The 17641-nt window shown below is 36.8% G+C and overlaps 1 protein-coding gene across 8 annotated transcripts in view; it reads left to right on the top strand.

The window, feature by feature from the left end:
* Positions 1–17641, top strand: part of TXNDC16 (thioredoxin domain containing 16) — a 107229-nt gene that overhangs the window by 3620 nt on the left and 85968 nt on the right. For 3 of the 8 annotated variants that reach the window (XM_059182101.1, XM_059182096.1, XM_059182102.1), the window contains exons 2-6: positions 7506–7617; positions 8213–8518; positions 10357–10439; positions 15396–15469; positions 16318–16392. In XM_059182101.1, the coding sequence (XP_059038084.1) occupies positions 8356–8518; positions 10357–10439; positions 15396–15469; positions 16318–16392 (395 nt within the window). In that variant the 5' untranslated portion in view covers positions 7506–7617; positions 8213–8355. Of the gene's footprint in view, positions 1–3994; positions 4231–7501; positions 7618–8212; positions 8519–10356; positions 10440–15395; positions 15470–16317; positions 16393–17641 lie in introns of all 8 variants that reach the window. The other 5 variants (XM_059182098.1, XM_059182099.1, XM_059182097.1 and 2 more) reach the window with 4 other exon arrangements.

Here is a 17641-nt window from a genome sequence, read left to right as displayed (position 1 = left end):
CTCCTCTCTCTCTCTCTCTGCCTGCCTCTCCGACTACTTGTGATTTCTCTCTGTCAAATAAATAAAATCTTTAAAAAAAAAAGATTTAATTAATTTATTTGACAGAGAGACCATGAGAGAGGGAATACAAGCAGGAAGTGTGGGAGAAGGAGCTGCAGGCTTCTTGCTGAGCAGGGAGCCCAATGCGGGAATCCATCCCAGGACCCCGGGACCACGACCTAAGCCGAAGGCAGACACTTAACATCTGAGCCACCCAGGCGCCTTGCCCCTACCAACTTTTAAATGGTACAGGTGTATACTTGTTTAGAGTTTAAGGATGAGGCAAAAGTTACATCTTGCATACCAACTCTGATTAGTGCTGACAGGAGTATTATACTGACAAACTGAAGGCCCTCCCTAGGCTCAAAGGGTATGAGTCTGCATGTAGTTGGGCGATATATGTGTGTAGTATTGGCAAGCATTTGCCTGTGACTTCCTTCTTTTGGTATTAGCACCTGTTGTGGTTATAGTTTGTTGCATTTGAAACAGTCTTCTTCATTTGTAGAATTATCCTACAGAGAAATTGGGTCCATTTCCTATGAATTCTTTGATATTTTCTGCTTTGAAAATCCAGTGTATGTATTTATGTTCAAGTCACTTTCCTCTTAGCTGTTATTAAAACCAATAAGTCGAGGCTGGGTTGTACTGTAATAACAACCCCGAGACTTAAGGGATTTAACACAACAATGTTTAATTTGTGTTCACTGTGGGTTAGCTGGGAGCTTTGCCCCATGTTGTCCTCTTTCTGAGACTAGGTTTAGCAGAGAAGGCTGCATTTTGAGTGTTATCATTCATCATAGCAGAAGAAAAATGTGTTGTGGGTCATGAGAATATATTGACTAGGAAAAACTGCCAGAAGTTATGTATGTCACTGCACATTTCATTGGCCAAATCAAGTCGTGGCTATACCTATTTCAAGGAATTGGGGAAGTATAATCTTAACATGTGTAGAGAACTAGAAGCATTTGAACAGTCCACCCTTTTTGTGAACAGATATTCTCCTTACCTGTAGTTCATCCTTGGCCCTTCCCAGTGGACATAACCCCCAAATCCCATCCAGTCACTATATCAAGTTCAAAGTCCGGGATCTCTGACTAATGCCCAGTAGTGCTAATCTCTAACCAGTCTAGACATTATAAGTTATCTGTTTCCCACTCCCAGTTGAATACATAGGGTAGCGTAGGGACAGATACGAATAAGTGTTCCGATTTGGAGAGGGGAGGAATGGAAGACACATAGCAGACTTGAGACTATAGGAACTCTGAAATCTCACTGGGCAGATATTGCCAGAGCTCTTCTTCTGTTCACTGGGTTCTCCAGGTCATTGCTTTTCAAACTGTGTGTCATGAATGACCAGGGTTGGGTTCTTTTTTTTTTTAATTCTTAATAATTCAAAATCTAAATTTGTATTTTTGTTAACTACAATAAAAATGAATTATAACAAAAATGGAATGAAAACACTTATCAAATGACAAGCCCAATTTTAAAATTTTTAGATTCAGCAGACAGAAAATTACTGTGTAAAATGGGTTATAACAGCTTTTTGACATCTACACTCAATGTCTGTGTTTGTCTCATTATTATAGACCTAGTAACAAACAGTTGTTATTCTGGCACATGCCCTAGGGCATAGTTCTCCATGGTCCTTGGCTTTACTCTGCAGGAGGTCCTTCCATTTTTATTATCTTTGGCCACATCTGAAGTTTATTTTGGAGAATATGGCCTCTTTCCATAGCTGAGCAGTTTTGTCAGCTTGCTTCCTGGTGATAGAAGGGTGGGTGCTAAAGAACTAAGTTTTAAACAGCTAGTCTCTTGGATGGTGGTGGTTCTTTGAGTACCTTTATTTGAACACCTTGTTAAACATAACCACCTACAGTCTTGGTGGGAATGCAAGCTGGTGCAGCCACTCTGGAAAACAGCATAGAGGTTCCTCAAAACTTTGAAAATAGAGCTGCCCTATGACTCAGCAATTGCACTACTGGGTATTTACCCTAAAGATACAAATGTAGTGATCTGAAGGGGTACGTGCACCCAAATGTTTATAGCAGCAATGTCCACAAGAGCCAAACTATGGAAAGAACCTAGATGTCCGTCAACAGATGAATGGATAAAAAGGATATGGTATCTATATATACAGTGGAATACTATGCAGCCATCAAAAGAAATGAAATCTTGCCATTTGCAACGACGTGGATGGAACTAGGGGGTATTCTGCTGAGTGAAATAAGGTCAATCAGAGAAAGACCATTATCATATGATCTCCCTGATGTGAGGAAGTTGAGAGGCAAAGTGGGGGGCTTGGGGGTTAGGGAAGAAAAAAATGAAACAAGATGGGATCAGGAGGGAGACAAACCATAAGAGACTCAATCTCACAAAACAAACTGAGGGTTGCTTCGGAGAGTTGGTGGGGGAGAAGGTGGTTGGGTTATGGACACTGGGGAAGGTAGGTGCTATGGCGAGTGCTGTGAAGTGTGTAAACCTGGCGATTCACAGACCTGTACCCCTGGAGCTAATAATACATTATATGTTAATAAAAAAAAAATAACCAACAGCAACTATCACCCAGTGCTCATCTTCTGTCTACCAGCCTCTTCTGTTAGGGCCATATATAAGTTCATTAGCCACACAAGCCTAGGTACATGCTCATTATAAATTCATTAGGTGCGTGTCACCTCCAAGTTATTGTAGTGACTGTTTTGTCAAATGTTTTGTCACTCCTTAATAGAATTGCTAAGCTCTGGTCTCTGATGAAAGTTTCCCTGATTAGGCCCCAAATAGTCCTTGCTCTTTGGCCTCTGAGCCAGTGTTTTGGGATTCCTGTTAAGGTAGCACCTCATTCTAGTTTGTATACCAGTGAAGATAAACTAGATTATGCTGCCATAATAACCCCTCAAAGCTCAGTGGCTTCTGACAATAAGGTTTATTTCCTCCTGTGCCACACACTCTTTGCGTCATAGTGAGGGTTCTCTGTGTTGTGCTCATACTGGGACTCACGCTGAGGAATAGCCACCAGCTGAGCATCTTTGATGACTGTAAGAGAAGAAAATAACTCCTGCCCTACCCCACACTAGCTGTTAAACTGTTGCCTGAATGAGACTTCTGCTTACATTTCATTGGCCAGAGTAAGTCACCTGGCGGCCACAACCAATTCGCTAGAGGTGGAAAGTGCAAGAAGTTAAGTGTAATCCTACATTCTACAGGAGAACAGAACTATTTACCCCATACCAACAAATTACTACACCAAAGTACCAAGGTTACATTCCTCCCAAGGTACTCATTTCTTTGTTGATATTTAGTTTGTTTTCTAACTATTTTTAAAAATAGTATTTATTTATTTATTTTTGTGGGGAGTGGGGAGAAGCAGACTTCTCGCTGAGCAGGGAGCTGGGTGTGGGACTTGATCCCAGGACCTCGAGATCATGACCTGAGCCAAAGGAGGATGGATGCTTAACTGACTGAGCCACCCAGGCACCTAATGTTTAGAGTTTGAATAATTAAGTATTGTTTTCTGTTTCATTTTCTAATTATTGGAGAAAAAGAGTCACCGAGTACCTTCTGTATTTTTTTTTTTACTCTGTTCTCACTAGTATTCTTATTTCCTCCCTCTTCCCCATTCATACTTCCCTTCTCTTTAAAGATATTTTTATATGGAGAACATGTCTCTGGGCAAATGCATTTTTATTTTACATGCATGTGAAATGAACATTCTTCTGTAGCCCCACAGGGATAAGTTGGAGTAATAGGAGTAGGAGCTATGGAAAATGTGATTCCATACAAGTAATAACTTTAATGTTTAATTTTCATTTGTATTATTTTAATGCCAGTGTAATCAACCTACAGTATTGTATTAATTTCAGGTATACAATATAGCAGTTCAACAATTCCATATATTACTCAGTGCTCATAAAGAGAAGTATACTCTTTTTTTTTAAAGATTTATTTATTTATTTTAAAGATTGCCTGCGCATCTGAGCTCAGCGAGGGACAGAGGGAGAGGAAGAATCCTTAAGCATTTTACCTGCTTTGCGTGGGGCACATCCCAAGTCTTGATATCAGGACCCTGAGATCATAACGTGAAACAAAACCAAGAGTTGGTTGCTCAACCAACATCCCAAGTCTTGATATCAGGACCCTGAGATCATAACGTGAAACCAAACCAAGAGTTGGCGTTCAACCAACTGATCTACCCAGGTACCCCAAGAGAAGTGTACTCTTAATCCCCTTCACCTGTTTTATCCATCCCCCCTCAACCCACCTCTCCTCTGGTGACCCTCTGTTCTCTACAGTTAAGAGTCTGGTTTTTGGTTTGTGTGTCTCTTTTTTTCTGCATTTGTTTTATTTAATTTCCACATTTGAATGAAATCATATGGTATTTGTCTTTCTCTTACTTATTTCACTTAGCATTATACCTTCTAGATCCATCCATGTTGTTGCAAATGGCAGGATTTCATTCTTTTTTATGGCTGAATCATATTCTAATGTATATATACTATATCTTCTTTATTCTTTTACCTAGTTGTGGACACTTAGGCTGCTTCCATAGTTTGGCTATTGCCAAGTAATGCTGCAATAAACATAAATGTATATGAATTTTTTTGAATTAGTGTTATATTCTTTGGGTAAATACCCAGTAGTGCAATTACTGGGTCATAGGGTAGTTATATTTTGGGGGGGTACTTCCATACTGTTTTCCACAGTGGCTGTACCAGTTTGCTCCCATCAACAGTGCATGAGGGTTCCGTTTTCTCCACATCTTCGCCAATGCTTGTTGTTTCTTGAACTTTTGATTTTAGCCCTTCTGATAGACGCCAGGTGCTATCTCATTGTGGTTTTGATTTGCATTTTCCTGACAATAAGTGATGTTGAGCATATTTTCTTGGGTCTGTTGGTCATCTGTATATCATCTTTGGGTAAATTTCTGTTTTTGTCTTCTGTCCATTTTTAAATTGGATTACTTTTTTTTTTTTTTTGATGTTGAGTTGTGTAAGTTCTTTGTGTATTTTGGATACTAACACTTCTTTGGATATGTTGTAAGCAGATATCTTCACCTATTGAGTAGATTGTTTTTTGGTTTTGTTGGTTGTTTTCTTTGCTGTGCAGAACTTTTTATTTTGACGTAGTCTAAATAGGATGACTTTAACTTTTAAAATCAATATGAGAAGGGACACTATTTAAAGAGTTAGATGGTTCTATGTAAGACTTCAGAAATCCCCTTGTTATCGTCCTCCTCCAATTTCTTATTCCTTAGGGGCAGTTTTTTAAATTGCTCCCTATTTCTTATGGCATCGATCTTCCTATTTCTAGTAAACTTGGCTTTTGGTGTTGTGAAAGTGAAGATTTAGCTCTTTTATTCCTTTTCCCACCGTGACTTTGTGTTTCCTTACTTTCTGTCTCCTCATCCTCTGAACTGTGGTTGTCTTAAATTTAGTTAAATAATTATTCAACGTTTATTTTTCTTAAAATTTTATTTATTTATTCAGTGTTTATTTTATTATAATCATGTAAGCTATTTCTGGCTGACCTGTGCAATATTCTCTGCTCTAAGTAATTTCTTGAAGAATCAAATTTATCAAAGATGGAACAAACTGCAAAGGTTTTAGTTACTAATGAGTTCCTATCCTTCAAAGTATGTATGTAAGAATAATCACCAACACCTCTAATTGATGAAATGCATAGTACTTTCACATCTATAATTTCATTCGTCCAATGAACTGGTGTGGGAAAGTATTGTAGCACCGAATGTGCAGTTAGACCTTTTGCTGCTACAAAATTCATTCTATGGGAAAAGAATCCTATGTTAACCCTACTGTCCAACTAGTGTTAAAATAACTGCATTGTAACCACAAGCCCAGGAAAAATTATATTTATACTTGAATTGTTCGAGTGTACTTTTATTTAAAAGTTTTATCTTTTCATTAGGTTTTAGTTATTTTGTATAGTAATAAATGTTATAATACTTATTATCTTAGCCTCAGGATGCATACATTTCCCATCCCCCCATAAAGAAAATATTGAATGACCTATTTTAAACCATTGCCATTAATATAATTGGCTTTAAAATACACTGGTTTAAAATGACTGTAATATGTAATCAGTGTTAATATCAAGGATACCCCTTAATTATATCATTAAACTTACTTTTTTATATGCCTCCTCACTGTCCTCCCTCATTCTACTTGAATTTCTGAACTCTTGTTCATTATTAAATATCAGCTCTAATGAATTGATATAAATTAGCTCTAATGAAAATAATGTTAAGAAGAAATTGATGAGGGTAGGGAAGGAAGGAAGAAAACAAAAATGAGACAAGATGGGATTGGGAGGGAGACAAACCATGAGAGACTCTTAATCTCACAAAACAAACTGGAGGCTGCTGGGGGGAAGGGGGTGTGGAGAGGGTAGTTGGGTTATGGACATTGGAGAAAGTAGGTGATATGGTGAGTGCTGTGAAATGTGTAAGCCTGATGATTCACAGACATGTACCCCTGGGGCAAATAATAATTATATGTTAATAAAAATAATTAAAGAAGTAATTAAGTAATTAGTTCCTATTTTTTTAAAAGAATAGCTGGTTTTTAAAAATTTATTTTTTTAAATTTAAATTCAATTAATTAACATATAATGTACTATTTGTTTCAGGGGTACAGGTCTGTGATTCATCAGTCTTATCTAATACCCAGTGCTCATTACAACTCATACCCTCCCAATGTCCATCACCCAGTTACCCCATTCGTCTACCTCCTCCCCTCCAGCAACCCTCAGTTTTTTTCCTAAGATTAAGAGTCTCTTATGGTTTTTCTCCCTCTCTGGTTTTGTCTTGTTTCAATTTTTTCTCTCTTCTCCTATGATTTGCAGCCATCAAAAAAAAAAAAAAAAAAAGAAATCTTGTCATATGCAACAACATGGATGGAACTAGAGGGTATTATGCTAAGTGAAATAAGTCAAATCAGAGAAAGACAATTACCATATGACCTCACTGATAGGTGGAATTTAAGAAACAAGATATAGGATCATAGGAATACCTGCTTCTTAAGGAGAGAAGTTACATGCTTACTGATAAGATTAAAAGAGCAAAGTAGGGATGCCTGGGTGGCTCAGTTAGTTGATCATCTGCCTTTGGCTCAGGTTATCATCCTAGAGTTCTAGCTCCTTGCTCAGTGGGGAGCCTGTGTTTCCCTCTGCGTGCAACTTCTTTTGCTTGTGCATGCTACCCCCAACCCCTGACAAATAAATAAGTAAAATCTTAAAAAAAAAAAAAAAAAAAGCGAAGTAAATACCCAGTTTAGTATAATTTTCACTAAATTTTTAATTCTTCTATCATTTTATTCTTTACTGAGAAAGCATACCCCTCTCCTTATGTTTGAAATTAAAAAAAAATTAAAATTTTCACCTATGCTTGTGGGTGTATATTACCTCCTAGAAGTATGATATATTTTCCCAAACTATCTTCTTTTAAATTTAGGTAGTATAGATCATCAGTAGAAAAACTTCCTGAAAGAAGAAATTGTTCAAGAGAGATTTGAAGGTAGCAAAACGGAAGAGGAAGAATTGACAACAGATGCAGAGGATAGCATGGAAGTAAGTACAGCATGAAGGAAGATGAAAGGAGGATGTCTAAAACAAATCTGAGTTCAGAAGATAGAGTTGAATTAAAATATGGGTTGGAAAAGATGCTTGAATTTCTAAGCTATATAAATAAGTCTAAGTCATGTATTAAAAGTATATTTAGAAGGAATGTCCTTTTAAGAGTTTTATAGCTGTCTTCTAGGGAACATAAAATAAAAAGAATGTGGACATAGTAGATATAGATTTTGGATGTCTCACTCCCATTTAATGGTACTAAATAACGGTATTGATTGTAAGTCTGTTCTAGGTAGAGAAAGATAAAATGCCTAATTTAAAACAAGGATTAAACAATGTCTGAGAATTAATTTTAGAACCCTTAAAAATGACAATTAACTTATCATCCTTTAGTAAATATCTATTAAACTCAAAATATTTCATATTGAATTTTCTAGATATCTTTGATATCTTTTGCAAGTATCAAAAATCAATAGTATTATTAAATCAATGTCATTTTATACCATCCCTCTCAAATATTTACTAGAAGGAAATAGGAAAGTACTGGCAAGATCAAATATATAAGTAATACCTTATATTATTCTTTTTGCAGATTTTACTTCATTCATTTGTTTAACAAATTTATTCAGCAAAACTTTGTTGAACACCTGCTCTTGCTAGATATTACCCTAGGCAACAGAACCGCAGCACTGAAAAAAACAGACAAAACCTCCTGCCCATGTACAACTACAGCTGATGATGTCTTCCAGTTTCAATTTATTTAGAGTGGGCATCTCTTTTGTCATGATGTGCATTTTTTGTAAGTCAGCAGTAGGCTCTCTATCAGAACTGAGTCCTCAGAAATATTTCAGTACATTACAACCAGGAAAAGCCTCCTTAGCTTATTTTTGTCAAGCTGGTAAGTATTTTTTATATTCTACATGATTTTTGTGATGTTTCTATTGCTGTTTAATCAATATTCTCAGTGGGAATTTATTGTCAGGATTAGTATTATGTGCCATAAAGCTGCTACTAAAATATGCCTGCCTTGAGTTTAAATCCCGATTTTGCCACTGTATGATTTTGATCAAGTCACCTAGCCTCTCTGTGTTTTTGTTATATCTTTAATGAGGAAATAATACTTTATAAATTTGTTGTAAGGATTAAATGAATTTACTCATGTGACTAGTCCATAGTAAATACTAGATAAGAATTAGCAATTAGTAGAATTACATCTGAATTTCATCTAGTCATTTCTGAAAGTATACTTTTTGGTATTTTTAGTGAACAAATAAAAGTGTTTTAAAACTTTAAATGATATATTAGTAACACTTTTGTTTAATACCTTGCTTTAGTTGTACCATTAATTACACTGATAACCAGTTGAACATAACTAAAAATTGTAATGGTCTCATTAAGTCTTTATCCCTGAAAAAAAAACTATTCTTGGAATTAGTAAGTGGAACGAATCCACATTTCTGTTGGTTCTCTTCTAATTGTCATTTGAAAATGGTATTTAAAATTATTTTGAGGGGCGCCTGGGTGGCTCAGTCAGTTAAGTGTTGGATTCTTGATTTCAGCTCAGGTCATGATCTCAGGGTGGTGAGATTGAACCCCACAATGGGCTCTGTGCTGGGTGTGGAGCCTGCTTGAGATTCTCTTCCTCTCCTGCTGCCCCTCCCCCTCACTTGCATGCATGCTCTCTCTCTTTCTCTCATTAAAAAAAAAGCTTTAAAATTGTTTTGAAAGTTTTGTACATGTATCCATGTGTGTTGTGTATGTGGTATTGGAAAAATAATGTCAATTAATTTAGCTTTAAATTAAAAAAAAATTTTTTTTTTTAAGATTATTTATTTATTTATTTGGCAGTGAGACCACAAGTAGGCAGAGAGCAGGCAGAGAGAGACGGGGAAGCAGGCTCCCTGCTGAGAGAGCCTGATGCAGGGCTTGATCCCAGGACCCTGAGATCATGACCTGAGCTGAAGACAGAGGCTTAACCCACTGAGCCACCTAGGTGCCCCTAGATTAAATATTTATTCTATTCTTGTTTTAGAATTTTTTTTTAAAGATTTTATTTATTTATTTGACAAAGAAAGATCACAAGTAGGCAGAGAGGCAGGCAGAGAGAGAGAGAGAGAGAGGAAGGAATCAGGCTCCCTGCTGAGCAGAGAGCCCGATAGGGGGCCTGATCCCAGGAGTCTGGGATCATGACCTGAGTAGTAGGCAGAGGCTTTAACCCACTGAGCCACCCAGGCGCCCCTTGTTTTAGAAATTTAAAAAATGTACTTACAAAGTTAAAATATATCATAAAATCATTAGAAATATGAATGATGAGGCAATAGGAAATAAGGGTATAAAAATATATAACTAGGTATGTTTACTTGATTATTTGTTGTTTTGTATACTTTTAGGGCATACTGATCTGTTTCTTCTTTAGTGTGCAGCTTTCAGGTTTAGCTTTAAAAATTCATCTTTTCTGGGCGCCTGGGTGGCTCAGTGGGTTAAGCCGCTGCCTTCGGCTCAGGTCATGATCTCAGAGTCCTGGGATCGAGTCCCACATCGGGCTCCCTGCTCAGCAGAGAGCCTGCTTCCCTCTCTCTCTCTTTGCCTGCCTCTCCATCTACTTGTGATTTCTCTCTGTCAAATAAATAAATAAAGTCTTTAAAAAAAAAAAAAAATAAATAAATAAATAAATAAAAATTCATCTTTTCTAAGGAGCAAGCCATAAAACATTCATTAAACATTTCTTATTTTTAGATTCTCCAAGAAACTCTGTATTTCTAGTAGAACTGAATGAGGCTGTTAAACCTCTCCAGGACTATGGAATTTCAGTTGCAAAGGTAGGAAGACATTTTTTGTTACTAAATTATTAGTGACAGACACTTTACAATTATATGACTTAAGGCTGAGTATCTAAGTATACTTATGTTTCACACCTTTTTCCAGACTGGAAAAATTTTTTTCCTACCGTTTTATGTATGAAAAAACAGAAGCACTGAAAGATAGTTCCAGGTTATTGTGTAAATTAATACATGAAGAAAAAAAGCTGTTCAGAATTCTTTGGCTTAGAATTTAATTTATTTTGTAAACTGTTTTATTGAGGCCATGGTTCAATTTTCAATCTTATGGTTAGGCTTTGTTGTTTTGTTTTGCCTGACAAATATATTATAATAGATCTCTATATTCAATTATTTATTAAATTTCAGTTTATTAGCTCAGTTTATGACCACAAACTGAGGTATAAAAATTGAGGTAATTGCTTTTCTAGTCTTCTGAGTCTTTATAATTACTTATGTTTCAGTTTTCCCTTTATTTTTAGAATAAAGTAAAAACACACTAACTTGAAATGATATATTTAATTTTTTTCTCAAAAAAATGTTTAAACTTGTCATTGAGTATATGGAAAATTTCCATATGTGTCATAGATTAGATAGCTCCATGAGCTTTTCATTTAATCTTAGAATTTGTACCTCAGAAAATTGAATGGTTAAAACCCAGTGATTATTGAATTCTCTCAGATTAGTATCTACCTAACTTTCTGTGTACATTTATTCTTTCTTAGTTCGTTAGCCTTCTACCTTTGAGAGATGGTCACTGTCCCACTTGGTCCCTATAGCTAGAGTTCCCAGAGCAGGAAGCATAGAAAGGTTAACTAATCTTGGCTATTAAAGGGAAACTCTTTCCTCTACCCAGAGAACACTTTTGACATAAATGTGTGAATTTTCCCACACCAATCAGTTCTGTCACTAGCCGCCCACTTAGCCCAGATCTTACAGGTTAAGGGCTTAGTTCTATAAGACTCCTCTCCCCCTGCCGGCTTCAGATGCCAGTCCCAAGGAGTGGATTCCCAGGTTACCTACAACTTCTGCCTGACTTGGCTACAAATTGGGGGCTTTGATAATTTGCTGTAATGGCTCGCAGGATTAAGGGAAAACTAGTACTGGTTTATTATAAATGATGGAGCCCTGGAACAGCCCAATAGATGAGCTGCATAGAGTGAGGTCTGGATGTCTTGAGCACAGGAGCTTCTGTCCTTTTCTGGTTTGGACTGTGCCCACTCCTGGTACTTGGATGTGTTCACCGCCCTGAAAGCTCTCTAAGCCCTGTTGTTTAGGGTTTTTATGGAAATTCCATTATGTGGACATGATTGATTAAATCTTTGGCCCGTGGTGATTAATTCAATCTCCTGAGGGTAGGAGGTGGGACAGAAAGTTCAACCTAATCATGCCTTTGTCTTTTTGGTTAAGAGTCTCCATCTCAAAGCTATATAGGAGCCATCAGGGATCAGTCACCTCATTAGCATGCAGAAAGATACTCTTAAACACTACAGGGGTTTTCTTAGAAGCTCTTATATAAGGAACTGGGGTTAAAAACCAAATATTGGAACAAAAGATACCCCTATCACTCAGGAAATAGTAAGGGTTTCAAGAGCCCTGTGTGAGGAACCAGGGGCAAAAAGCAATTATCTGTTTTTTACTATATCACTGCTAATTACTTAAAAAAAATATTTTTTATGTCAATTCTATATGTAACTTTGTTAACTTTGGACAACTGATTTCACTCTAGAATGATAATGGTGCTCATCTTCAAGGTGCTTTTAATAAAGTTCTAAAGTTTAGAAATGAAATACTTGGCTGGTATGACATTCAAAAGGGATAATCATGTTGTTTATCTAGTAGCTAATAACTGTGTATCTAGTAACTAAAATAGAGTATTAAGGTTTATGCCCAGGGTGTTGCCTTTATGAACTAACAAAACTTAAAGTCTTGATTTTACAGTTGAGGATGCTAAGCTGTGTGGAAAGGAGACTGGGGAATAAGACAGACCTATATTGAGGACCTAGCTCACTCTCTGGCACACAATAGATACTGGGTAAATGTTTATGACCTTGAAATGAGGTGACTTTGTTCAGTCTTTTAGATAGATATGTGACTAAGATCTGGTCTATTTCCTTGGAGAATTTAGATCCTATATAGGGGAGAAAAAATATATTTGCAAATAATTTCAGAAATTAGCAGAACACAATCATTGTAATAGTTACAAATAAAATGCCATTTTAGGTTTAAAGGAAGGGAAGCTCATACCTGATTATCAGGGCAGAAGGTCATGTGTGGTAGTAGGAAAGACTTGACAAAAAGTAGCATTTTGAGATTGTCTTTAAAAGTTAAGATTTCAGGAAGAAGATGCAGATGAAGGAAACAATAAATTATAAATTAGACTAAATGTTCCAGTTAAGACAAAGCTGGGTATGATAACCAAACCCTACTCTGTAATATTTAGAAATTCATCCTAAAATAAAGGCTTCAGACATCTTCAAGGTAAATGAAGGAAAAAGATGTATCATGTAAGTGATGATCAGAAGAAAGCTGGTGTAGCTATCTTACTATATCAAAGCAGGTTTTATTTATTTATTTATTTTTAAAAAAGATTTTATTTATTTATTTGTCAGAGACAGAGGGAGAGAGAGCGAGCGAGCACAGGCAGACAAAGAGGCAGGCAGAGGCAGAGGGAGAAGCAGGCTCCCTGCCGAGCAAGGAGCCAGATGTGGAACTCAATTCCAGGACCCTGGGATCATGACCTGAGCCGAAGGCAGCTGCTTAACCAACTGAGCCACCCAGGTGTCCCATCAAAGCAGGTTTTAAAACAAAAAAACCTTTAGATCATCTTGACTCTTCATTTTGTTGTAAACAATCCATCAATAAATCTTTAGGTTCTATTATTAAAACTTCTTAAATCTTCTCACATCCTATACTTTCACCACACCCTGCCCCGTCTAAATCTTTTTCACTTCTCATCTGGGAAATTATAGTAGCCTTCTAATAATTGGTCTTTCTCCTTTAACTCTTGTCCCACTAAACTTTTCTCCACACATAATTCATATGTATCAGGTCACTTTGCTACCCCTTCCCATTAGATTAGGATAAAATAGAAACTTTCCCTTTTACTGACACTGGTTTCTTCTCTAATTTCATTTTTTGTCTCTTTACCTAGCTCAGTTTGTTCCTGAAACCTACAGGTCATTTTTTTGTTACTTGGACAAGCTAGAATTGTTTTTTTTCCATAAGGCCTTTGCAAATATTTTCCCTGCTGCTTAGAACTTCTCTCTTCCATATATTTATATAATCATATGCATCGTTCCATTCCTTCTGTTCTTTGTGCAAAAGTCATTCCCTCCTGTAAGCCTTCCTTGGTTATCTATCTAAAGTGTTCTGTCATACACTGTCCCCTTAGAATTTTTTTCTATATGGGACTTAACACTGCATATTAATTAGTTTTTAAAATTGTATCTACTTTTAGAATGTAAGTTCTAAAGATAAAGATTTTTATTTGGAACTTAACTGTACCCCTGGTGACTAGAAGACTGACTAACATTAGGTAGGTGTTCATATATATGTTGAATGGGATGAATGGAAAAAAAAAATCTATTGTCATAATGTCAATCATCCCCTATACTCTGACTTGTAAAAATTCTTGCTAACATTCAGGTTTTTTTTGGGGGGGGGTGTAGCTGTATTCTGACTTTTAATTCTAATTCTCTATTCCTAATACTTTTTTCTGAGGATCAGTTCTCCTTTTCTTGCTTTTGAAAATAAACATGGCTTCCCCACTTGTCATCCTGCTTCCTTTCAGACTCTGTTAAAATTAAATTGAGCAATGCACACACAGAGACACAGAAAACCCAGAACCCATTAAAAAAAAAAAAAACAAAACTTACAAAGTCTAAAATGAAATAACTTTTTCTTCCAGCCTTAGTTTAAGTTTTGTTAGCAGCTACTCCTTGCCCCATCTCGAAACCTCTTCATTCTCTTTATCTCTTTCCTTTCTCCTCTATCCCATGCTAAAAACACATGCCCAGTCTTCTCGCTAGATCTCCTTGCTGGATTGGTGAAAAATCTCTTGAACCTCTTCTGTCCTTCTTTGCTTTACTTCAGGTGCCAGTCATCTTTACCCTGCACTGATGTGATACTCATTTAACCTGCCTCCTTATCTTTGCGCTCACTTGCCTTCCATGGTGTCTTCATGTTGCTGCCAGGATTATCCTTCTATTTTTCACAGAGTCTAGATTATAAACTATCAAGGGCTGTTATGGCTGCTTTAATGTCATCAGTGATTAAGGTTCATTGTTTCTGTGGCACCATCCTCAGCAAGGGTTTCTCCTTTCAAGATGTTTTATGGTCCATGATTACTGCTGGTGCCCTAGCTGCCTTGTCTGTTTTTTGTCAGAAAGAAGTGGGAAAAGAGTATAAGTCAGCTCCCTTTTAGGAACCATCTGGAATTCAATGCCAGTGACTTCAAACACTGTTCAGCCATCTGTACCTGTTGGGGAGTCTGGAAAAGTCTTTCATTGGGGCACTTGGGTTTAGAGAAGTTCTGTTAGTAAAACAAAAGAGAAGGATGGATTTGGGGTAAGAAACCAACAGTATCTGTATTCCAGCTGTTGAGATGCTTTCATGCTCCCAACTTACCACTTACTTCTGCTTCTTGGCTTTTACTCATGATTTTTTGCCCTGTCTTAATTGTTTCTTTCCTTTTCTACCTGGTTACCTCCAACTTGTTCCATAAGGATGAGTTAAATGTAAATGCTTAAGTACAATTAAATAGAACTATTAGGTGTAGAAATAATTCCTTAGGGTTACCTCAAGCACTTGAATAAATGAGCAATTATAGGATACAAATCAAAATAAAAAATCTGACCTGGAGACAGACTGTACTGCTTAATTTTCCTTCTTGTTTCCCTAACCAAGAAACTTGACCTTTTGATATATACTCTAAACCTTAAATATAATCTTTTAAAGGTTAATTGTGTCAAAGAAGAAACATCAAGATACTGTGGAAAAGAGAAGGATTCGATGAAAGCATATTTATTCAGGTAAAGTATTTTTTTGAGTGTGATAGGCAGATATAAAGCTATACTTCTAGAATGTTAAAATATACAAAATATCACTAAGTCAGAATAAAGTTGCATGCAGTAGGAGTCATATGAAGCTTAGCAAACAGTTTAAGCCATAGATTTTTTTTACCTGTGCTTCAGCTTTCTTATCTATAAAATGAGATAAAATAACTCTAAAACCTACCTCATTGGCTTGTTTTGAATATTACATGAGAATTCTTATGTAAATTCCTACTATATAAGTGCCTAAAAAGTAATCACTTAACAAATTTAGTGTTTTGAGTAGATCTGTCAGGTCCATATTTGGGTGTGGAAGAAATGTATTTTTGAAAGATCTGCCAATGTCCCAGTTAAAGATTCCTCTCCACTTTGGTATGCTAGTCTCTCTGAGGTTTCTCAGAGTCTTTTTCCCAAACTATTTGGATTTGGCCTAAGAAGAGGGGACAGATTCTGTCTCCTCAGAGATCAACTGCTAAGGACACTTCTTTTTCTCTGCAACTTGTCTTCTTTCCCAGCCCATTTAGGGAATGTGTGTGTCTATGACTGGGAAGTTGGTAGGAAGCCTTGTTGAGACTCATGTGTTTTTCCCAGTCTTTTTGCCTAGCCCAGGGTCTAAGCTCCTCAAAGTCAATGTATTTATTGAGTGTAAATATTCAATAAATATTTTTGTGTGTTTTACGGTCAGCATGCTGGTAGGGGAGGAACATGGGGTAATAGATAACATTCAGGCTCTGACATCAAAGAACTTACAACCTACTGTATTAGAAAGACAAGAAAAATGAATTCCAAGGGAATATTTCTGTAATGCTTTTTGAAATTTTTTGTAGGGGCAACATCTTACTTAGAGAATTCCCTCCTGATACTCTGTTTGATGTGAATGCCATCGTTGCTCATGTTCTCTTGTAAGTATGGAGGTACCCATTCATTTGTTTATCTCTTGATTTCATTAGAGGCTACCACAGTCCATTAAAATATTTTAGGGTTTTAACATTATATTTGTAGGCATTCATTTCACATATATTACTGGTCTATCTTCTCCCTATGTAGAAGATCTCAAATGTCTTGAATGGCAGAGGATACAAAAACATTTTTATGTAGGAAATAGGAGAGGACATAATCACATGGTGATAGTATTGCTTTTCCTTTTGAGTATAACTGTGGAGTGAGGTTTTTACCAGGTAAGAAGCTCATTTTGCTATTCTCACTGGGATTTTTAAAATGTCTGGCTTGCTTCTCATCCCAGCCAGATTTTTCTGGAGTGTGTAGCTCTGTGCCTACTTGGTAGGTGCAGAAACAGTGCAAATAGTCCCAGCACACATCTTAGTGTTTACTGAGAGAGGGAGAGAGAGAGAATCTAAATTTAACTTCCCTGGCATGGAATCTTTACACCTAGGATTTAGGCCCACGAGGAGTCCATTCTTGTATTCTCCCCCTGAATGGAGTCTGGTTTCCTCCTCAGTGACACAGCTAGAAGCTACAACTTAATCAGGGATACAGGTTACAGGGACTTTTCCAGTTTAATGTTATATTAGGACTGCTGGCACTTAGACCTTTGCTGACATTGGGTATCTTTGCTGTCTACTTGGCTACCCTATTCCTTCTCCTCTTGGACTGGATTCCCGTAAAAATGGGTGAAAGTTAAATGACAGGAAACTCAAAACTTATAGGTGAAAAGTTGTGGTTATCATTTTGAAAATGGACACTTTTAAATGTTCCAGTACCCATCATATATAAATGAAAAGATTTTAGAAATCCCTGCCAGTGATGGAGCCTAAGACCTGTAGACTAAGAAGCCACTTGTAAAGAGTAAGTGGTGGCATTTTGGAGAGGAATTCCAAAGAGCTGGTATGGCTTCTGTTCTCTAGGAATATAGTGTTTTGTTGCATAGACAGATACAGAAACAGGAAATATTAAGTAATAAGTAAATTGGTAGCAACTTCTATGTATGAGGGAATAAGGATCCACAACACAGGGAAAAATTTCTTGTGTCTAGAATGAAGGCGGATATTTGTTAAGAAGGCTTCCTGGTGGAGGTGGCACTTGGGATGAATCTTAAAGGATAAGCGGGAGTTTGCTTGGCGAAGAAACAGAAGATGGGGAGGCGGGGGAAACTGAGCAAAGGCATGGAGGTTAGAATACTTTGGGAGGGGG

Source organism: Mustela lutreola, chromosome 7, assembly GCF_030435805.1.
Source record: "Mustela lutreola isolate mMusLut2 chromosome 7, mMusLut2.pri, whole genome shotgun sequence".
In the NCBI taxonomy this organism is placed as follows: Eukaryota; Metazoa; Chordata; class Mammalia; order Carnivora; family Mustelidae; genus Mustela; species Mustela lutreola.
This window is presented reverse-complemented; position numbering and strand designations above follow the sequence as displayed.